The sequence below is a fragment of the Dryas octopetala genome, chromosome 2, assembly GCF_963921425.1.
Source record: "Dryas octopetala chromosome 2, drDryOcto1.1, whole genome shotgun sequence".
Taxonomy (NCBI): Eukaryota; Viridiplantae; Streptophyta; class Magnoliopsida; order Rosales; family Rosaceae; genus Dryas; species Dryas octopetala.
In genome coordinates, this window is record NC_141367.1 from 18,416,208 (window position 1) to 18,441,260 (window position 25,053).

Genomic DNA, 25,053 nt, shown 5'->3' on the forward strand with positions numbered 1-25,053 from the left:
TGGTTTTGATTGTGTTGGTTGTCTGGTCTTAACAGGTGTGTTGGCCCGGGAATCCGTAACCCGATGTCATTTCAGTTGTTCAACCTGAAACCCGAAACCTTAGTTTGATATTCTACCAACGAGAGCATTTGTGTTCATTCCGCTAAATCTAATCGATTTAGTTTTGAGTTAACGTTTGAATAAACCCTAGATTTTCGGTTAAGTCATAAGGGTAGTTTAATCATTTTACATGACTCGAGGAACGGAACAATTAGACGATGGATCTGATGTGATGGTGGTGTGGTGTACGAGTTGACTAAGGTTACTTGGAATTTAAGTGGGTGATTCATGGTCTCGGTCTAGTGGTTTTTGTTATTAGACCTTTGTTGTCTAATTTGTGTGATTTGGTGAACTGTTATTGTTCAATTAAATGGTACCGTAGCCGAATGGTACACAAGTTGATTGTGATGGCACGTTTAATTGCCGTTGATGCTCGTTTAAGTTGTTTTATCATTGTTGGGATTCTCTGTTGTTAAGGTGATAACTGCTAAGGTTAATATACCTGCTTAATTGGTAAGATGAAATGAATTAATTAATTAAGACACTTAATAACCGAATTAATAAAAGGGTTGTTTCGTGTACTTGTTAATGAATTAAAATGAGTTATGGTACACTTTAGAGACTTCACGTAAGCTTTTGTTTATTGAGTGTGTGTGTGTGTGTGACCCTATTGTATCTCATAATTGAATATCATAATTTGACTAAAATAGTTACTCGGTAAAGACGATTAATGTTTGTTAGAGAACTTTTGTTTATATGTGTCTTTGTTGAGCTGTTTGAGCGGAAACAAAAAGATTGTGCAAGGTTGGGCAGAGATATAATTTGGTATATGATTTTATTGAGAATGATTTATGTTGATGATCAATTGATTTGTTGCCTAAATTACATTAGAAATTGGCATGGAATTGAGCATGTAAATCAATATTTGATAAATTAATTACACTAATGATATTTAAGTATTTGGATCACTAACTTGAGACGAATGGTCACATAGTGATGACCTTGGGTTCGATCCCCTAAATCCACTGGTGGGGTTTACCTAGTGAGCTGTGGCTCCCTAGGGACGGTTGTTGTAATTTACACAACCACGGGGTTACTACTTTTATGAGTAAGCTAGGTCGTTTTGATTAGAGGATCAATTGATTAGAACATCTCGCTACCCGTTCAGTTTTTGCTGACAGGGAGGTAGTTGATACAGCTGATTATCAGTTAGTGTGGGTCTACTGTCATTTGTACAAGTATACAGGTGTTGCCTTTTCTGCAAGCCAAGTACGCATACATTGGTGTGCATGACATATAATTCATATGGCATTATGATCATTAAATTGTGAATATGATTATGAAATGTTGATTAATAGTTAAATTATCGATTAAATATTAAACTATTTGGTCGATGTGTGATCTATAATGAGCTTAAGATGCCATTACTTGTTTATTGATGATGATGATGATGGTGATGCTTTATCACTATTTAAATGTGGTTGTTTATCAGTTTTAATATTATTTCATGCTGAATTATGATGGTTGTTACCACTACTTATGTGTATGATAACCTAGATGTTAATTCCAAGATTGGTATTGCAGGATATTTTATATATCATACTGTTAAGTGATGTTTTTGTTTATGTTTGCTTGTGGGCTGGTTCACTCATACTAGTTTTATAGCTTACCGAGTTTTTTCTTTAACCTGATGCACCATTCAACAGTGCAGCGGTTGGTTTTGCAGGTTAAGTAAGACTGAGGAAGTAGCGTGGAGGAAATGAGGCAATTGGTAATCCATAAATGGTTTTCTCTTTTATTTTGTAAATAGTGATTTGTATTTACTTCAACTCATTAATATTTGAAACAATTGTACAAGGTTATTATTTATTATGTAATCTTGGGGGTTGGTTTAAAATCAAAGTATTTGATTTATTTATTTCGTTGTGTAATTTATATTCTGATCCAACCCAGTATTTTGTTTTTAAATCTAAGCCTTACGTTGATTGTTTGGTTCTAAAAGTGGGTTACCAGAGCTTGATAATTCATTCTAGGAATGAATGATCAATGTGGCACTATCACGTGCCCAAATCTTCCAGGCCGTGGTTTAGGCATCACATAAAAGAAACTGGCCCTTGTTTTTACAATGAGTGCTATCTGTGGAGTGGCGAGTGATGAGACAAGTACTTGAGAGGGTTTATTTCTAAACATTACTTAATCATTAGGTTTTGGGATTGGTACCCCTACTCCTAGCAGTTCTTTTTGAAATTATATATGATATCAAACTATGTAATTTTGGTAAGCTATGAATAATGAATAATCTCTTAAATCTCTTAATAACCTCTTTTGTTTTTATTTTTGTTTTTTCTTTTAAATGAAGTATCTTTTGTTTTGTTGTGCGAAGAAAATTAGTAATTCCAATATTTGTTAAATACATCAATGCTATGAGTAATTCAAATACATATTAATTCAATTGAACATTTCTGTCAATATGACATTGGGATAAAAGATTCTGAAATGTGGATTTGAAGATGGACCATATTTGTAATCTTCCAAATCAAGGGCAACATCTTAATTTTACACTTATAACTAATGAAAACAAAGGAATAGGCAAATTGGTATTTTCCAATGCACCAAAATGCATGACATGTTAGCAAGTGAATTGGACCTATTTACTAAAGTGAGAAAATTTTAAAACCCATTAATCTTTATGGGAAAAAAAAAAAATTTCACTGTGATTGTTACGTAATATTAAAATGTTTTGTTAATTTAAATGGAATTTTCTATTATTTTTATATTACATCCCAAGAGATTTCACATTTGGACGTTAGCTAGGCGTTTGATTTTTGTCAATTTAAGTACCGGTTTTGCCCCATTAATAAAAAAAAAAAAAAATGGGGGGTGCCGGTAGTTTCTCCTTTGAAACCCAAATGTGGCCGAACCTTGTGTAGAACCTCTGGTTCTGGTGGGGGTAGGAGAATTTGGATGGAATGTTCTTTAAATTTTGCTTACATAGATAGGGTGAGATATGAAAAGGATGTATATATATATATATATGGATCTCTTCAAATTCACTGAACCAATTTCAAATTATTTCATACTTAATACAGCTTTCTTTTTTTATATAAATTAATATCTTAATTTCTTTTGAAATAATTTAGACAGTAATATAATTATAAGTCCAAGTATGCATAGACCACATAATATAGAAAAAATTGAAAACCGGCCTTATTTGAATCTAGGACCAATGTACCTGTTTGGTTTGCATGGAATGCAGAAATGGAAAGTTTGATAAGAATCTAGCTATATTAGGTAGATGAAGAATTAGGAAATAATCATTACTTTTTTCAAGTCTGATGAACCTCGTGTATATCCTTTTCAAATTGAGCATATTATAAAATAGAGATAAACCCTTTGTGAACTTTGCTCCATCTTCAATTTTCAAGAATGAGTACATCTTTTAAACATGTTCTTCTGCTGATGATGATGCTGCTAGTTGTTCATGTAACAACCGTAGTTGCAGAGGGTATTATTCCTAAGAAAACAACGGTTCGGATCAGCAATACTCTAGAAAACAAAACAGACCTTACAGTTCACTGTAAATCCAAGGACAATGATCTTGGCGAGCACACAGTCCACCCTGGGAGCTACTATGAATTTAAGTTTAAACCAACCTTTTTTGTGCGGTCTACACTATTCTTTTGCAGCTTTCAATGGCCGGGAGATCAGAAATTGCACTACTTCGAAGTCTACAACCAAAAACTTACTGATTGTATCAAATGTTTTTGGTATGTAAAAGAAACCGGCCCTTGTTTTTATGATGAGTGCTATCTGTGGCGTGGCGAGTGATGAGACAAGTACTTGAGAGGGTTTATTTCTAAACATTACTTAAGAGGAAATTACAGATTTAGTCCAGTTATTTTATACCTAGTTCAATTTTGGTCCACAATCTTTTTTAAGTTCTGTTTTAGTCCACTAATTGTTTCACTTGTTCAATAAAGGTCCAGATTTGTTTTCTCAAATTTGGCCTGCTTTTTATCCTATCAAATCTCACCCAAATTCAGCAAATATATACTTGTTTTAAAGCTATGCATTTCTTCTTTACAACCATATAAAGATCATTCAAATTGGAGTTCTAAAACTCAAGATAATTGACCCTAAAGTAGGGTACCCAAAACTGCCAATTTTTCAAATTTCACCAAATCTCAATTCTCTTGGATTATAATACTCCAAATTTGTTTTTATGACTAAGAAATGATGAAATATAACTTATACTTCAATTATAATTGAAGAAAACACAATCCAAAAGATTTAAAGTCACAAATCTGGACCTTTATTGAACAAATGAAACAATTAGTGGACCAAAACAGAACTTAAAAAAGATCGTGGACCAAAATTGAACTAGGTATAAAATAAGTGGACCAAATCTGTAATTTCCTCCATTACTTAATCATTAGGTTTTGGGGTTGGTACCCCTACTCTTAGCAGTGCTTTTTGAAATTGATATATGATATCAAACTATGTAATTTTGGTTCGCCATGCATAATGAATAATCTCTTAAATTGCTTAATAACCTCTTCTGTTTTTGTTTTTCTTTTCTTTTTTTAAAAAAATGAAGTATCTTTTGTTTTGTTGTGCGAGGAAAAATTAGTAATTCCAATATTTGTTAAATACGTCAGTACATGCTATGAGTAATTCAAATACATATAATTCAAGTGAACATTGTATGGCAATATGACATTGGGATAAAAGGTTCTGAAGTGTGGATTTGAAGATGTGCCATGTTTGTGGTCTTCCAAATCACGGGCAACGTCTTAATTAATTTTACACATATAAGTAATGAAAACAAAGGAATAGGCAAATTGGTATTTTCCAATGCACCAACATAATTGGACCTATTTACTAAAGTGAGATATAATTATAAAACTCATTAATCTTTATGGAAAAAAAAAAAAAAAAACCCAACTGTGATTGTTATGTAATATTAAAATGTTTTGTTAATTTAAATGGAATTTGCTATTAATTTTAAGTTACATCCCAAGAGATTTCACATTTGGATGTTAGGAGTTTGATTTTTGTCAATTTAAATACTGGTTTTGCCCTATTTATTAAAAAAGAATTGGAGGTGCTGGTAGTTTCTCCTTTTGAAACCCGGCCATATGTGGCCGAACCTCATGCAGAGCCTCAGGTTCTAGTAGGGGTAGGAGAATTTGGATGGAATTTTTTTAAAATTTTTCTTACATAGATAAGGTGCATGAGATATGGAAAGGATATATATGGATCTCTTCAAATTCACTGAACTAATTTCAAATTATTTCATACTTAATACCTTTCTTTTTTTATATAAAGTAGTTTATATCTTAATTTCTATTAAAATGATAGGGGGTGTGTTCAAAATCTAAGGAGGAAAGGTTGGAATTCTCATAGCCTTTGTTTTATGTTTGAAATCCATCAAAATCCACCACTTAATGAAATCCTTTAAAATTTATGAAAATACACTTAGATTTTAATGGAATCCTTTACATTCTGAATTGAATACACCTTGATTTATATAGAATCTTTAAAATTCTGAATTGAATACACCTAGATTTCTATAGATTTTTAAATTCTTTTAAAATCCATTAGAATCCCTATTGAATACACCCAATATATACATTAATATAATTAAAGTCCAAGTATGCATAGTCCTTGGCAAAAAAAAAAAAAGTCCAAGTATGCATAGACCACGTACATAATATTGAAAAATTCAAAACCGGCCTTATTTGAATTCTAGGACCAACCTGTTTTGTTTTAATGGCATGCATAAATGGAAATCATGATAATAATCTAGCTATATCAGGTAGATGAAGAATTAGGAAATAATCATTTACTCCTTCCAGCTCATATGAGCCTCATGTATATCCTTTTCGAAAATGAGCATATTATAAAATAGAGACAAAACCTTCTTGAACTTTGCTCTACCTCAATTTTCAAAAGGGAGAAAACTTTTCTCTACCTGCAAAAATGAGTTCATCTTTTACACATTTTTTTTTGTTGATGATGTTGCTACTAGTTGTTTAAATAACAACGATAGTTGAGGCGGGTATCCTTCCTAAAAAAACGATTGTTAGGATCAACAATACTCTGGAAGTCAAAATGGACCTTACAGTACACTGTAAATCCAAGGACAATGATCTTGGTGAGCACACAATCCATCCTGGGCGCTACTATGAATTTGAGTTTAAACCAACCTTTTTTGTAGCGTCTACACTATTCTTTTGCAGCTTTCAATGGTCAAAGGAATTTCACTACTTTGATATCTATAGAGAAGACAGGGATGATTGTAGCAAATGTTTTTGGACGGTAAAAGAAGTTGGCCCCTGTTTGTATGGTTCTCACTGCTTTCTGTGGCATAACCCACCAAGGATTAATTAGTACTAGGTTTTGTGGTTGGTACTCTGTACTCCAAGCAGGCTTAATTTAAGGTCAATGAGCATCCTATATATGTAATTCTTGTTCAACATGAACGATGAATAATTCTTCAATTGCTGAATAAAAATTATATTATTGTTGTTATTTTATTTATTACATTGGATAAGATCGAACTTATAAATTATAATATATGACAATTCTAACATTTTTTCCAAACTTCTTCACTCACTTCGTGGACTTATCTCCATTACTTCTATATAAGACAAGCCAACTTATGGACCTAGCTAGTGTATCTATGAAAAAACTAAGAGTCCGTTTGGTACCCTATTTAAAAATTGTTTTATATATTTAAAAATTGTTTTATATATTTAAAAACACCAAATTGTTTTTAAATTAAAAAAATGTGTTTGGTAGACTATTTTTAAAAATAAATATTTGAAAAAAAATTCAAAAACAACTCCTTTTCTAAAAATGATAAAATATTGTTTTTCAAAGTTTTTTTTTTCCTATCGCATGTCTATCTCTGCCTCACCTCACCACCAGGGGCGGATCTACAATGGGGTCAATTGACCCCATGAACCCAGAAATGTTGGGCTTGAGAGAAAGTTTTGACCCCATGAAGATTGGGTGTTACTGACAGGCGCAGGGGCAAGAGAAGCAAGCATGGTGTTTGTGAAAATGGCTAAGAGAGAAATGAAGATCAACATATATCTGAGAAAGAGGAAGGTGGTCACATGAAATGCATATGTTTTTTTTTTTGTAATTCTAAACTTGCCAAAACAACGTTATTTTGGCAAGTTAATTAAAACAAAGCCTGAATACCAAACAGCCACACAGAATGACAGAAAACAAGTGAACTGAACCCTGAACATTTGAACAAAGCAATGTCGCCCTCGCTCAGTCGCCCCTGCTCCCTTACAACGCGCTGACGCCTGCTGGCTGCTTCTCCCTCGTGACGCCTCGACGCAACGCCGACCCCTTGCTGGCCTGCTCACTACCTCGCTCCGTCATTCACGACTGCCACTGCGCGGCTGCGCCTGCTCCGTCATTCGCAAATGCCGCTGCGCTTGCGCCTACTCCTTAATCTTGCCCCCATAACATAAGGTTTCTGGATCTGCCATTACTCACCACACTCTGCTTCATCTCCCTTTATAGTTGGCCAGAATACACAGCAAAAACCCACACTCCCATATATAGAGAGAGAGAGAGAGAGAGTGATTTAGATTTTAAAATCAGATCCAGAGGCAAGCAAAACCAGTGACCCAAATGAGGTGGAATTAAGTTTTGTAGGAGCGGGTCGAGTCCATGAGCCCGAGGAGTTTCTGTCACTGATGAGGTTGATGGTGCTTGAGGCTCCATTTGCAATTTTTCTGTTTGGTTGCCAAGAAAGTCATAGACATATAGAACTCATTGTTCTGCTTCGTTTTGGTTGAGGATTAATTAGAATTTTTCATTACCAAACAGATATTTAAATTATAAAAATTGTTCCTCAAAATTCATATTTTCAAAATAAATCATAGTTTTTTTAAATATTTTTTGAATTAGATACCAAACGAGGCCTAAAATACCATGAATCACCTTTGTTCTTCCTATAAAAAAATCCTCTAGATACATGTAACTTAAGTTTGTCAATGAATATGACCTAAAAGAAAAAACGTTCATCAATAATAAATCTACATGTAACTTACCTTTTCATTATTTTCATTCATTGTACCTATGATCATTAGGTGAATATAATTGCAGTAATTAATCGTTATAATTGAGTGTTAAATTCCCTTCTGACGATGAATACTTTGGTCGATCAGTTGTTACCTTACTTTATCATTTGCTGTCCGTGAGACAAATGCTAGTGTGGAGAATAAACAGAGATTTCCCCAATTCTAATGTTTTGCTCTCTTACAGTCTATATCTTTCTCTCTTCATCATTTTTTTTGTCTGGAAATACTTCATTAATTAAGCCTTAAGGCAGCAAACGAAACAAACAAATAAAAGGCAATCGTGAACAACTACTTCAACTTCTCTTCATCATTCTTTCTTCAATTTTCTCAACTTTTCAAACTGCAATCTTGAACTTTTACTTGTTAAATTCTAAACCTTCAATCTTTTCTCTTGATCGATGAACTAAATAATCAATTCTTGCACTCTTCTAATATTCTATTATTAAAATCCCTCATTCTCTTCTAAATTCTTGAAATTCTTGTTTTTTTCAAATTTCAGTGATTCTTAATCGTGATTAGGGCGTGACAACAAATATATAAAATTCATAAGTAAATAAAAATTAAAAAGAGAACATTTGAAGGATATTATTATTCAATACTGCCACTTTTCGGTTTTATACATCCCCAATTCTTATCTCAGAAATACACTATGAATACATCAGTTATAATCAAATGTCAATCTGTTTGTTCCATGGATAGCAGATATCGAACTTGTTGGTGTCAGAATTGAGCATACATGGACGATCTGCTTTTATGCTCCAAATACAAAGCTTGCATCTCTGATCTCTGCCTGCTATGAAAATATCAAAATAATGGAATGCGTCTTTCCACTGCATGCTACACCAGTATTGGGTAGTCCCCCAAAAGTTGGGTCTAAATTCGAACTCCCAATTTTGTTGGAAGGGGATAACATGGGTGCCTAGGTCATCATTCTTGGATTTACACTTGGTTGTAAGGTCCAAGTTGGGGCCTATATCATTGATGATGCGTACTCGTTTCTTGGGTTGTTTAATATCGACCGCACTTGTAGTGAAGAAGAGGAAAACGAGAAAGACCAGCAGCTGCAGCAAGCCATGCCTAGTAGTGAGGAGGCTCATGTTTGTGAGTTTTCTTGGGTGAGTGAATTTGAGAATTAATATAGTTAGCTATATTTATATAAATGTTATCTTACTAGATAGTCTGGCAGACGGTGAATCTGGACTATAATTTAAAAAATACGTTGGATAATTACGTACTTAATTAATTTCCTTATTAATTGGTGCCTGATACATTGAACATACACAATATGGAAATTTTCTCTTACTAGCTAGGTAGTATGCAACAACATTGTGAATTTGGACCACAATATCAAGAAATTTGAAAAAATCATATTGATAAATTATGTTTTATCCGAAAACATTGAATGGTTTTCAAAATTCAAACCTGAGAATTAAGTAATAAAATGCTTTTGAGAAACGCCTTAAATGCAATCATTATTCAACGTTGCAAAGAATTTGGGTTTTATAATTATTTACTATTTTCAAAATTTATTCAATATGATATAATCTCATTCTAAAAACAAAACAAAAATTCTTTATCAACTGTCGTTTATGAGATTTGAACTCATGATTTAGTCCGATAAAAAAAAGATTAGGTATCATCCACTAGACCAAATGGTCATTGACATCTCCTTCTAATGTTTGGAAATGTCAAAAATGGAAGTGGTGTTTCAAAACAACAACAAATATTATTTTTTTGCAAGGGCGGAAGAATCCAAGATGGGTAGCACGCTTGGGAAAAGCATTCTTTTTTTTTTCTAAGAGAAAGTTTGAAAACCATTCAATGCTTCTTACACCAATTAATTAATAAGGAAAACAATCAAATATGGTTCAAACAAATTAATAAATATATACAAAATATATGGTTTGCATGAATAACAGATCACACAATTTGAATGAGATGATAATGGTGCACCTAGGTTAAATGTATGTATTTTTTATTACAGGGGAGGGGGAGAGTTCGAATACGGGTGTGCAGGAGGGGAGCTTTTGTCCTCGGCCAACTAGGCCAACCCCAATTCACAAGTTAAATGTATGTATTTAAGACCATATACAATCTACTAGTATATAAAAAAGCATGCTGCACCCCTAGTGCTTTCCCACAAGAAAAATATTCAAAATAAAATATAAAAGGAGATAACCTCTTCAAATAATCATGGCCTTGTCCACCAAACATGGATTGTTGCTAATACATGGTTGTGCTGTTCCTAACTAAGTGTGATGCTAAAGTACATGTTAACATCACTAACTAATCATTTGGAGGAGGCTTATGGTGGAATCAACTTGCGCCTAACCGTTCACTGTAAATCTAAGGATGATGACTTGGTGTTCATGTCATCTCCTCTCTTGGATCCTATGAATTTAGTTTTCGACCAAACATTTGGCTGACCACACTATTCTATCGTAGTATGGTTAATTATCTATGTTCAACGAAGAGACGAAAACTGTAATTTAAATTCTACATGTAACTCTTTAGATACATGTAACACGCTTTTGTCAATAAATATGACCAAAAAGAAAAACGTTCGTCAATAAAAATTCTACATGTAACTTACCTTTTCATTCATTGTACCTATGATCATTACTCTAATATAATTGCACTAATTAATTGTTATAATTGAGTGTTAAATTGTCATACATTGCTCATTATACCCACTATTTAAATTTTTTTTCTAAATATTCTCATTTTTACCTGTGTTCTTAAAGGCGTTTTCAAGGCGCAGGTCGGTGCTAGGCAAAAAATTGTCTCAGGCGAAGGTTTGTTATGCAAAGTCACATAAGGCGATAACTTTTCTAGAAAGGCGTATGCCTCTGCTTTGATTTGCCGCGAATGAGACGAAGGCGTTGCTCCTGTTAAAGAGAATCCCTATTTTTTTAATAAATAAAACCAGGCCAAAACGATGCCCGTTTGGCCTGGAGTCTTTTAAAAACAAAGATTGATGCAAAACGACGCAACCTGTTTAAAAAAAAAAAAAAAAAAAAAAAAAACATCAGAGCAGCATCGTTTGGTCTGGTTTAAGGTGAAATTAAGCCTTGTCTGAAACCCTCTCACCCAATTCAACAACTAAACAGTTTCCAAAAGGGAAACTCACCCCAATTTCGAATGCAATCCAATACAATTAATTTTGGCTGCAATATTCCTTCATTTTTTGGGCAGAAATCTTATACATTGGAGGAGAGGCTTTGGCAAAATCGTCTATTTATCTCCTGCATATATATACTTATATATTTACCATATTTATAATTTTCTAATAATAATAATTAATGTCCCAAAAGGCTTAATTAATGCTTTTGTGTAACGCTTGTATAATTAATTTTTTGTGAGACTAAAAACACCTAGCGTAATGTTTTTGCATAACGCCTGTATAATTAATTTTTTGTGAGACTAAAAACACCTAGTGTAATGCTTTTGCGTCTGAAAACACTGATTTTTACCTTAAATAAAATTATTTTTAAACTAAAACTAAGAAAAGAAGAGAAAGCTAGATAAGAGGTTTGCACCATCTCCGATCCCATCCCACTGCCGGTCCCTCACATTGCCAGTGGCATCGAACCCAGCCAATATAGAGGCAAGATCTCTGGCCTCTTTCACTGTCTCGGGTGGCCCACGGGCTTTATTGTTATACCTTATTTATAAACTAGCCTCTCCAGGCAGCTCTTTCTATTGCGCAAATACCAGTAGTTTGGCAAGCATAATCCATTTAATAGGTTTCTCCTATTTCTAATTTTAAATCACAAATACAATCAAACCTAGTTGTTCAACTCAAATGAAAGACCCAAAAAAAAAAATTTGAATATGTGAAATTAAGGGGAAATTAACTAAGGAGAGAGAATTAAGGAAAAATTAATTAAGGAGAGAAATGTGGCAAACCAATTCTCATGGGAGGAAAAGTAAATTTGAAAAATAAATAACTGATCATTGGATTTAAGCTGAATCTCAGCCATTCGGACCCGAAGATAAATTTTAAAATTCAAAAACTATTCTTTTTTATTATATAAATATAATGATGCATAGACCTCATAATATAGTATATATATAGTAATACATTTATAAATATAACCAATTAACATGCATAGACCACATAGTATCGAAAATTCAAACACTAGGTTTTTTGTTTCAATAGGTTGGTCAATGGCTTTATTGTTATACCTTATTCGAATTCTAGGCCAGGACAACCTGGTTGGAAAATGATTTATTGTACATTTGTACCCTATAATATAATTTTCATCAAAATTATCCTTTTCCAAATTGGGTTTTATAAAATAGTGATAAACCCCCTCTTGAACTTTGCTCCACCTCAATTTCATAAAAAACAAAAAACTTCGCCCAAGCTGCAAAAATGAGTTCATTTTCTACCTATGTTCCTCTGTTGATGTTGCTGCTGCTAGTTGTTCATATAACAACCATAGTTGGATGGGGTATCATTCCTAAAAAAACAACAGTTCGAATCAACAATACTCTAGAAGCCAATGTAGACCTGACGATCCATTGTAAATCCAAAAACGATGACCTTGGCGAGCACATACTCCATCCTGGGGGCTATTATGAATTTACATTTAAACCAAATTTTTGGAAGCTGACTACACTATTCTTTTGCAGCTTTCGATGGTCAGGAGAATTTCACTATTTTGATATCTTCAATGAAGAAAGGGATTATTGTAGCAAATGTTATTGGACGGTAAAAAAACTCGGCCCTTGTTTGTATGGTACTCAATGCTTTCTGTGGCATAGATCGAGCAAGTAATTGAGGGGATTTATTTCCAAACATCTCTAGGTTTTGGGGTGTTTCTATATGGTCATACTATGTTATTCTGGTTCTCCATGAATAAGGAATTATCTCTTTAGATCAATTGCTTGATAAATTTTCTATTACTGTTGTCATTGTTAATTTTTGCTGGTAGATTAATTGGATGGAATCGAACTCGATTATGAGCTATTTCAATTCTAATTTTATTTTCTCAGTCCCTCCTCGATCATATATCAAATTGACCTAGCCTATTATTATGGCAGATTCGTTACACAAACACCTATTCAGAGTTTATTGTGTTTTCACATTAGACCCTGTGTTTCTTGAATTTAATTACAATCCAAGTAGAAGTTTAATATGGTTGCACATGCATAACCCCCATTGGTGAGACAAGTTAACTAATGAACTTAACGTATCCATGAAAAGTTGACTAAGGGCCCGTTTGGCACTGCTTCTTAGAAGCACTTTTATTTAGTAGCGTTTTTATCAGAAGCGCTTATGTTAAGAAGCACATATAAATTTTTATAAAACTTCTAAATTATTTATGCAAAAGCACTTGAAAGTGCTTCTAGCCTTCTTGAGAAAGCACCTGTCAGGTGCTTCTCAAAAAACCTCTTAGAAGTGCTTTTATAACTCAAAAGCACTTCTAATTATTTTTGCCAAACGCTATCAAAAGTGCTTTTACTAATTTGAAAGCGCTTTTGACAATTTTAAAAGCAGTGTCAAACGAGCCCTAAATCACCATCAGACCTTTGGTCTTCCCGTCAAAGACCCATATGTAACTTAATTTGTCAAAAAACTAAAAAAAAAACGTACATATATAATAGTAACTTAATTACCTATTTTATTTCTTACATTCATTGTACCTATAATTACGTGAATATAACTGCACTAATTAATCGTTATAATGGAGTGTTAATTTCTCATTCATGAATGAGGTAAGAAAAGAAAAGGATGTATACCAATCTCTTCAAATTATTTCATAATTTCTTTCCAATGAAATACTGTGGTATGCAACTAGAAATATAACCATGTATATACCCAAAAATTTAGAAAAATTCAAAACACATGGTTTATCTTTCACAATTAATTAAGTTGGTGGGCTTTATTGTTATAGCTTATTCGAATTCTAGGACCAAATCATTTTCCACATATATATATATGGAAAAGATGATCGAAATCTAGCAAGTAGCATATATAGATTGGAGAAATGATTTACTCAATCAAGGTTAGATGAGCCTCATCACATCTTGAACTTTGTCCCATATGAAGAGAACAATGAGTACTTCAACAAATGTTCTTCTACTGATGCTGCTGCTACTACTTGTTCCCATATCATCAGCTGAGGTTGGCAATATCCTTCCTAAAAAAACTGTTCGAATCACCAACGCCTTGGGAGCCAACACAGACCTCACAGTCCATTGCAAATCCAAGGTCGATGACCTTGGCAATCACATACTTCATTTTGGGGATAGATTTGAGTTTGAGTTTAAGCCAAACATTTTGGGAAGCACACTATTTTTTTGCAGCTTCAGATGGTCATCAGGAGAATTTCATTATTATGATATCTACAGAGCAGATAGGGATGATTGTAGCAAATGTTATTGGACTGTTTATTTTGTTGGCCTTTGCTTTCATGATCAGAAGTGTTATCAATGGCCCACGGCCGGCTCAGGCCACCAGTTTAACCCTTAGGCCACCGCCATTTTGTAGGCCATGAATGTCCAAGAATGTTGGTTAATTTTCAGCTCATTGGAGCTGTATCTGGTTTTTTACAATTAGTATAAATTGTGTGTTTTGGAATGTTTGTGGTCTTTTTGAAGATTAATTGTTATATGTCATATGTTTTCATTACACTAAGCATCCTATAACAGGGAGGGCTTGGTGGGTCTGGGAGGGCGCAGGGAAGGGGAAGGAGGGGGAGGAAGGTGTGTTTGCAGAGAAAGGCAGAAAGGGGGCGAGGAGAGAGGGAAGGAGAGAGAGAGAGAGAGAGAGAGAGAGAGAGAGAGAGAGAGAGGTGTGTGTGTCTTTTCACTTTGGTTTTTTTTATTTTTTATACAAAGACGGTCTATACCTATATATACACAAATTCTATTTGTAGGACATCTATTCTTTAATTATATGACATTTTGTCATTTTTAGGCAGTTTTTTTACAGAATTCAACATGTGAGAATATATGGTTCTATATTTTAGGGTATATAATTCTTGTTCGAGGATTTATTTTAGGTTTTAACTATTGAGTTTTGGACATTAGCCCAAAACTTGAGAGTTAAAACCTAAATTCTAACCGAGGAACAGAAACTCAAAACCATGAGAGTTAAAACCAAATAATAGGTCTCAATTGATGATTTATACCCTAAATAATTAAGTCCTGAAAAAAAAAATCATAAAACATATGAGTTTGTCCTTTAGTTAAAAAACGGATGTCCTGAGTGGCTTTTGTTTAGATATATACACTTATATTATTGATCAATTTGAATATATATAGAGGAGCGCTCTAAAGTTAACGGATTAGCAAGTTAATACGAAGCTAACCACTCTTTTGTACCCACCATATGACCATTGATCATATATAGCCTTAGATCATTGATCAACACTGCAATCAATTAAACATTTGAACTTTTTGAAATTTAAATTAAATGTGCATGCTTTTCTCTATTATGAGTATAGAATCAAGCATATATGCTACCTGTGAGCTTTTATGATGTGAGGCTCTGGACAATTTTGGTGTTTGATTTCCAAAGGTTTGGAGATCAAAAGGTTGGTTGTGAACCAATAGGAACTCTGTATTCGTTTTTACGAGTACGTAGTATTTTTCTAGATATTTTTCTAAGTCCCGAAGTATTTTTGGTTAATTTTTAAAGTTTGTTGAGTAGGAAGATCTTGGCCGTTGATCTATTTTGATCAAATGGCCAAGATGGTGACAAGTGGCAGCAGGTGGTGGCAAAGGAGGAAGCCACGCGAAGAAGGGAGAACTCAGTGAAACTTTGTAGAAAGCACCACTGAGGGCTCAATGAAGCCACCGAGCAATCGGTGTGCCTTGCCGAGCGCTCGGCAAGCCGGTGAGGGCTCGGCGAGTTTTTCTATAAATACCCCCCAACTCTCATTTCTCTCATTCCACAGCTCTCTCTCACTTTCTCTATGTTTTCTCTCTTCTTTGAGAGTAATTTTGGTTTTTGAGTTTTTTCTTCGCCCGAGGAGGTGGTGAGGTGGTGAAGTACACGTGGTGGTTTAGGATGCACAGCATCCATGTGGGTGAACAGTATATTTATTTAGTGGGTAGAACTGTGTATTTATTTTGGGTTATTTAACTGCTTTATTTTCAGTTAATTGCTTATGTGCTATAATTTGGTATAATTCTAGGATTGAAATTATGTTTGTGATTCGAGGATGATTTTGAATCTATATGATTAATTGGTTTTTATATTACGAACTATTGAGGTTAATAGTTGTGATTAGGCATTTAAATTGCCAGATAGATTTATTGATGTTATTGGATTATCCTGTGATTCGAGGATAAATTGTTGGGCCAGATAGGCTAATTGTGATTTGAGGATATCTGTGATGACCGTGTTGACCGGATTTGAGTTAATGTACCGGTTGGTCAAGATATTGTAGTTTGACATGACCTGAGAGTAACTAGTGAATTGGATAAGTTGAGATACCAGTGTGATTGTATGATGTGGCAGGTAACTCAGACATAACTGTGGGCCATTGTATGTGGTTGTTGTCAGATCGTACAATGTGCATGAGGTATGTGTAGCAAATGGTCAGGTTTACAATCAGAGATGGTCACTCTCTCTACCACTTCATTTCTACGTTGGATCGGTCGTGAGATTGTTGATATTGGTGATTGGCCAATTTGGATCGGCCATTGTGTTGATTTGGTGGTTAGTGCTTTGTTAAGCACATGAACGCTTTAGTAAGCGTGATTGTTGGAGATGTTTGTTTTTAGCTTAGTTCGTACCCTAGCTGAGTTTGTGGTAATTTTTGGTACCACGTTTGGTTCAGGAATACTTGGAGATGTATGTTTGTGAGTGACTTGTAGTCACTGTTTATTTGTGGTTGGGTGTGAGTCGTTTCACCCATACGAGCTTGCGAAATCTTACTGAGTTTGTTCTTTAACCCGGTGCACCATTCAACGGTACAGTGATTGGTTTTGCAGATTAAGTAAGACTGAGGAAGCATCGTGGAGGAGATGTGGCAATTGGTAATCCAAAAGTAGTTTTCTCTTTTATTTTGTAAAGAGTTTGTATTTACTTCAGCTCATTAATATTCGAAACAGTTGTACAAGGTTACTATTTATTTATGTAATCTTGGGGGTTGGTTTTTAATCAAAGTATTTGATTTATTTATTCCGCTGCGTAGTTTGCATTCTGATCCAACTCGGTATTTTGTTTTTAAACTCAGTCTTACATTGATTGTTCGGTTCTAGATGTGAGTTGCCGAGCTTGGTAATTTCATCTAGGGCTGAATGGTCAGTGTGGCGCTGTAACGCACCCGAATCTTCCAGCCCGGGGGTTTGGGGCGTCACATAAGATGTGTGCAGTGCACCATATTAGAACACAGTTTTTTAAGTCATTTATAATGATCTAACAATTCCATGCCCATTTGGGTTAATGAAAATTGTTATTTGGGACATGATGTTTTTCATCAACTGTACTACTGACCAAGAACCCCCTACAGCATATTTTGGAGGTAATGTGTGAAATCAACAAACATCCTATCAGATAAAAAATTCCACAGCTCCTGAGTTAGCTTCTGAGTTTTGGGGGTTGCTGAAATCAACATACTATTAGGGATGTCTGAACCAATATTAGTTAGCTTCTGAGTTTCTTTTATTCCTTTTTCAACATTAGTTAGTTTGAGTTTGATCAGTGCACTGTAATTTATTATGTAGTGTGGGTCGCAAAGTTATGTAGATTATTATGTCTTAATGTGACTTTAATTTCTATGCATGCATAAATGTTAAGATCGACCTATGGTATTCACAGGTTATATATGGAGGAAACATATCATGAATCATGACAAAGGAGGGGCTGCATTTGGAGAAGCTCTGCTTTGTCTAACCTGATCTCCATACTCTGCTAGCTCTAACCAATGGATGCATGGAGTTTTAACTCTTTAATTTTCTAATGTAGTCCAACATGAGGATACATCTCAGTCAAAGTGCAGCTAGGAGTGAAGACAATATATAAACTGTATATTGTATCAATTATCATACCCAAGCTCAGAGGATTCATTCAAGAACTTTTGAATTTCATAACTGTGATGTGAACTTTGGCTTGGTCAAGTAATTAGCTGCTTGAAAGTAGAGAGAGATGATATATAGAATGATCCATATGATATGCAAGAAATCAAGACCAACCCCATCTGAAAATGTGATAATGGGGTGCCTTGGTGAACATTACATTACTGATGAGAACTCTGTTATAAGAGATTGTATGCAGAAGGTTGGTTGGTTGTATAACTTGTATTGGGGTTTTGGGTTGTTAAGGATGGAAAGAACTCAAAGAAGAGTCTAAGTACTGCGCAGACCACAATTAGAGCCCAGCAAATTGAATTTACAGAGTTGCATGCCTGTGCATAAGTTGGCCTTTACTGTTGGATGTGGCTTTCCTTCACCTCACTCGTGTCTTTTATTTATCTCATCTCCATCTTCCTTCTCTTTATCAAATATTGGACCCTAAGAAATCAATACCCCATTCTTATCTTACAGTTAAGTATACTTTCTGCCTTGCCCTTGAGTTGTGTGTTGACCTTATAGATTAAAACAATTGATATACATTGCTCACTATCAAAAGTTCAAAACAAAATAATCCATGGCACACATTGTCCTCATTCACTGTCATACATAACCTGATAATCACATAAACAAAGTAGAGAATTAATCTTTTTTCCCAAATGTTATAAATTTACTAAATCTATTTTGTTTCTTCAAAACAGTACTGAATTAGGTTATGTAAAACATAAAGGTCAGTGGGTGTTGATAATATTGAACGCTTGCAGTGATACAATTACTCAATGCATTAAGATTTAAGAAGGGTCATGGTATTCACACTCCCAGTTTGTCATCATGCACTCCCTTCGTGAGTGCTTTAAATAATAAACACAATGAATTTGGACAATAAACATAATGACATTTTAGAATCACATAGCATCATGCTGCTAACTGCACACTAATTTCTATACTGTATAGCGTACGGAAGAAAATACAGAATTTGGGAACAACTTTATAAAATTCCATTAATCATATTTCTGGTGAAAAAATGTACAAGATATTATCATTTCCCTGTTGCAAATAATACGATGAAGAATCAGCACCCAAAAAAATCACCTGAGTTAATAAAATCTAGGTATGTGTCATATACTTTCATCCGGTATCATCTTTCAAAGGAAGAACTGTATCATCTTTCAAAGGAAGATCATAAGTTGGAGACGGAATAGAGTCCCCCTCTTGCTCATTAGACTCAATAAGCATCAACACAACTTCTCGAATTGATGGACGGTCAAAAGGGGACATACTCGTGCACATTAAAGCAATTTTTAAGACAGTAAGCATGTGATCAACCATACTTTTGTCTTCAAGATTCAACCGACTATCAAGTATCTCAGATGTCAATGAATGCTCTCGAATATAGCATCTCACCCAGGTGGCAAGATCACCTCCTTGATCTAGTGATTGTACAGGAGTTCTTCCGGTTAGTAACTCCAAAAGAACAACCCCATAGCTGTAGATGTCACATTTTTCTGTAACCTTCATGGTGTATGCATACTCTGCCATATCAATAATAATATCAATCATTTGATAAATTCTTGATTCTAGAAATGAAAACAAGGATGAACTAAGCAACTGCAGAGAAAGAGGTTAGTAAATAAATGAAACTTCAAAATGTATGCATTTAGCAAAAGTCAGCTAGCCACCAGGGCACGCACTTAGTAGATAAATGTGTATGCATTTGTCTTTCAAAAGAATCTGTGTTTCTCAATACATTGAAAAAATCACATACAACAATATGCACCTGTCAAGCCAAACCATGACTAAGTTTCCTAGTGGACAAAGAAGGTTCCTCCCTTATCCCTTAATTCTTTGTTGGAATTTTCTTTGTATTTACATTTTCAAACTTTTGTACACAGCTTTTGTACTTGGGTGATGGCCCCCATCACTCCTTGGCGTCTTATGAAAAAGACTATACCAGGCAAAGAATAAAGGACCCCAAACCTAATTATTTCTGCTGTTTTAGTTTTCAAAATTGAATACCTCAACTACACTCTTATTCAAGGTTTCCATGACAAAACTTAATGAGGGGGTAAAGAAAAATGTTCTGAACAGCAAAGAATTTAAAAAATGATGAATCTTAGAGAGACTAGAAATTGGTTCTTTCTGCCTGAAAGATTACTTTAACTTCAGCAGTATTCTCATGGAAAACAGTGATCTCAATAATTGTTTAAGTAAGTAAATCATTAAGGACCAAAAGGGAAGCTTACCAGGAGCAATATATCCATATGATCCTGCAACTGCTGACATTGATTTAGAATGAGGCATATCAATCACTTTTGCCAAACCAAAATCACCAACATGAGCTTCGAAGTTCCCATCTAGCAGAATATTATTGGACTTTATATCACGGTGAACAATCCTGGGTTTACAGTCATGATGTAAATAAGAAAGACCTTCAGCAGCTCCAAGAGCAATCATGAAACGAGTTGGCCACTCCAAGCTACAAGAGGAACCATGAAGCACTTCACCCAAGCTACCCTTTTCCATGTACTCATATAGAAGTAGATTGGAACCCTGGTGATAACAAAATCCATATAGCTTCACAATATTGCGATGCCTTATATTTCCTAAAGTCAAAATCTCAGCCTGGAAACTGTTCTCAATGCTGTTACCCTCCCGGTTAGATGATAGCTTCTTAACGGCAATGGTCTTCCCAGACTGCATTACTGCCTTATAAACTGTTCCACAAGCTCCCCTTCCAATTACATAGCTCTCATGGAAGTTATTTGTCGCCTCAACCAGATCTTCCAACATGAACCCGTCCTTTGGAGGAAGGTATATATCATAATCAGGATATGACATATCCTTATCTTGCAAAGGAGGAACTGCCTCAGCAGGATGTCTCATGAAATATAAGATAATAGCAATTAGAATAAGAGAAACACCACCCACAGCAGATGCAATTACTGTAATGATTTTGCCGCGATGAGTACTAACATTATTCAGAGATGGAACAGACTCAGGAGATGAATTCACACTGCAACTGCCAAGAGGCCCACCACAAAGCCCTTTGTTCCCGACAAAGCTGCTAATCGCCATGTTCTGAAATAGGGGGATGGAAGGTAAAGGCCCAGTAAGGTCATTGTATGAGAAGTTGCACCCCATTAAGCTCGACAGATTTTCAAATGTGCTGGGAATTTCACCAGTCAAATGATTGTTATTGAGCAGGAGGAATTCAAGTAAATTTAAATTTCCAAGTGCTGGTGGTATTTTCCCAGTGAGATTATTAAAACTGAGATTCATCGCAATCTGCAAGCTTGAAAGAGAACCCAATTCTGGTGGTAATTCACCAAAAAACAAGTTGCCACCCATCTGCAACTCTGTTAAATGGGAGAGATTTCCTAATGCTGCTGGTATGTTTCCCGTGAAATTATTTTCAGAAAGCCTGAGAAGCTCCAACTCCAAAAGGGTTCCCAGCTCATTTGGCAAAGCACCTACAAATCTATTCTGACTGAGATCAAGTCGTTGAAGCATCTTGCAGTTAACAATTTCAGGCGGAATCCTCCCAGTGAGCAAATTGGATGATATGTTGAAAGTCACCAATTGAGACAGGTATCCTATTTCCTTAGGCAACTCAGATGTAAAGTAATTGTCTGAAATATGAAGCCTTTGCAACTTTCGGCAGTTTCTAATCTCTGGGGGAATTGGACCAGTGAACTTATTCTGGTCCAACTCAATTGTAGAAAGGTTCACCAAATTGCATAACTTCGATGGAAAGCTCCCAGTAAGCCTGTTTCCAACAAGATAAAGTTGCACCAATGATTTGCAGTTCAAGACTCCAGTCGGAATACTTTCACTAAGATTGTTAGACTCCAGGTTCAACAAAATTAGATTGGAACGTCGACAAAGATATGGAGGTATTCTTCCTGTCAGAAAGTTATCTGAAAGATCAACTACCCAAAGTCGGCTATAAAGTCCAAGGCCCTGAGGTATGCTACCACTTAGAGAGTTGTCGAACAGCTGTAACTGGTATAATTCAGTCAAATGTTGAAACCCATAAGGAATAATACCTTTGAGGGAATTAATTGAAAGGTCAAGCTTCGTCAAGTTCCTCAAGCTACTAAGTTCATTTGGAATCACACCTGTAAGCTGGTTCTGGAAAAGGTACAGTAAGCTTAGACCTCTTATGTTACTTAACTCAGTTGGGATCTCACCCATCAAATAGTTTTCCGAGAAATCAATCTCAGATGCAAAAGAAAGATTTCCAATTTCCCTTGGTATGGTTCCATTCAAGCCATTCCTGTACAGGTACAACTTCTTCAATGACTTGAGGTTCCCAATTTCTGGAGGTATAGGCCCCACAAGATTGTTCTGATACAATGCAATTGTCTCAAGCCTAGTGCAATTTCCGAGCTCCTTAGGGAAAAACCCTGATACCTGGTTATCCCACAGGATCAGATCTGTCAAACTCCCAAGCATCCCAAGCTCCTTAGGTAATTCCCCTCCTATAACATTTTGGGCAAGACCAAGCAGTTCCAACCTCTCACACCCACCTATTTCAGCCGGTATGCTACCAGAAATAGCATTCTGCCCAGCTCTAAAAGTTACCAGATTCTTGAGATTCCCAAAAGAATGAGGTATTGAACCAGTAATATTGTTGGTGTATACCACAAACTCGACCAGTGAAGATAAGTTCCCAAGCTCCTCCGGGATTGTACCAGTGATCTTGTTGTTACAAAGATTCAAACTTCTTAAATTAGACAGCTTACCCAATTCCACAGGTATTTGGCCAGTAAACTTGTTATTGTTCAGATAAAGTGTCTCCAAACTCAAACAGTTTCCGATCTCCTTGGGTATACCTCCCAAGAAACTGTTGTATGCAAGATCAAGTGAAGTTAGGTGAACTAAACCACCAATGCTAGGGCTCAGGGTTCCTGTAAGATTCAGGGAACTTAAATTAAGACCTTGGACCACAGGATCATAACCAGAAGTGCATTTTACACCCATCCATGTGCATGGTGTTTGATCAGTGGAGTTCCAATTTCCCAAAAAACCAAATTCATCCTGAATACTATTCTTCAGCTCTAAAAGGTACAGCCCTTCAGTATTCAACCCCTCTGAAGTGCAAAAAAGCAGATTTAAGGCAAGTAAAATTGCTGCAAACTCCACTTCCAAAGCCCTCCTTAATTCAAACTTTCTGGACATTTTAGTAACCCTCAAACGATCACAGCTACAACATAATCAGATAATTTAACACCTGCAAATGCATAGCTACTTCAGATTGCAATGTAGTAGAACTAAATCAACTCCTTAGCAGCAAGTAAAATACTATCAGATTTATAATCGCAAGGTTAATAGAAATGACAAAAGGAATTTGATAATTCATCAAGAACCTGCCTTTGACAGGCCAATCTCACAACACAAAATCCAAGTATATCGAGAGTTTAATGAATCAATTATTTGAAAGAACAAGACTCAATGTTCAGATAATTCGCAACCCAAATGGCTAATCTAGAAATTCAATTCAGACATTATCAAAAGAAAAAGTAATTCAATTCAGACACCTACAAAACCGAAAGAAAAGCAGTGACAATCCAATCATTTGAGACAACCCTACAACACAAAACTGATGAATTTAGCAAACCAAAAAACTGTTTCCAACAAGAACACAAACTAAAAGCTACAAATTAACCAGTACAAGAGAAAGAAAGACAAATCAGTCACGAAAGTCCAAAAAATCCAAAAGAATTTAACCAATAAGAGCAAAGATCATAGCTTTAGCATACCTCTCAAAGTCCATGATCACTCATAAAAAAAGAGATAATGTAAGCAGCAAGTCCACCACTTGGCACTGACTCCCTGAAATGACAAACTGAAAACCATGGAACTATGAATTAAAAGCCAAAAGTGAGACAAACCCAGTTCGTCTTTTCCAACAAATGGTGGGGATCTCCATTCTACAGGCCAAGATGTGTGCACAAATATCTCAAAGCCCACCCTTTTATTGCGGCTTTGGCACCAAGAAGCTCAGAGCTCAAAGTGCATAGAATCATAGAAAGATCTTGTTGAGAATATTATATTACAGAAACACCAATAGCCCATCAAACTAGGAAAGCAACACAAAAAGAGCCAAAGCCAAGTCCCTGTGCTAGAGTTTATGGCTCAATGTCGTGAATGGAATGGTGGGTGTGAATGATCTTTTGGAATAGATAAGGGACCAGAGCTCTTGGTTGAAGCTTTAATGGCCGACAAAGCATGCTTTCATTATTTTCACATCTCTCTCTCTCTCTCTCACTCTGAATGCTGCTGAGACTCTCTATCTCTAGAGAAGAAGAAGGTTGTGGGGACTCGTTTCTCTCTTATTTAGTGCTTCGAAAAGGTAGGAGGGGAACTGTGAACTTTTTAGGCAACCAAAAAAGTTTGAATTTTTATTTTTTTCTTTTCAGAAAAGTTTTTGGGTTTTTTGTTGATTGGGTTGGTAGGTTGGTACTAAACTCTAAAAACAAATAATATTCTATTTTGTATCACATTAATCCTTATTATTTATTAAGATTTTATCTAAAAGAAGTTATCTTCTAACAAAATTTGCAAATACATCCTTAAAACAGTACATGGTGCTCCGTCTTTAGAGATCAGACACGTTTCTCATTAAATAACTCATGTTAGACAATAGCTCTTGTTTCCAAAATGTGACAATAAAGAACAATTTTTTCTGTAAGAAAATAAGAAAAATTATAATAACGTTTTTTTTAATCGGAAGGACTCCAAAAAATCTGTTGATTGCATATGACTATATGAGTCTCGGAAATTATTATCCAACGAATTGGTAGTGCTTGTTAATTATTTTCCTTCTTTACACAATTGACAAATACATCTTGTCTGCCTTTTAATTAGTGCA

General features: G+C 35.1%; 1 protein-coding gene across 1 annotated transcript; it reads right to left on the minus strand.

Annotated features, from left to right (window-relative positions):
• Positions 1 to 19,053: 19,053 nt before the first annotated feature.
• LOC147293683 (Leucine-rich repeat receptor-like protein kinase family protein) lies at positions 19,054 to 24,554 on the minus strand. Its single transcript, XM_086233079.1, has 3 exons — positions 23,942 to 24,554; positions 20,423 to 23,412; positions 19,054 to 19,711 (listed from the first exon to the last, which is right to left on the minus strand). Exons 2-3 carry the CDS (start codon positions 23,358 to 23,360, stop codon positions 19,308 to 19,310), a joined length of 3,342 nt encoding a protein of 1,113 aa, XP_086089205.1. The 5' UTR covers positions 23,361 to 23,412; positions 23,942 to 24,554; the 3' UTR covers positions 19,054 to 19,307.
• Positions 24,555 to 25,053: the final 499 nt, after the last annotated feature.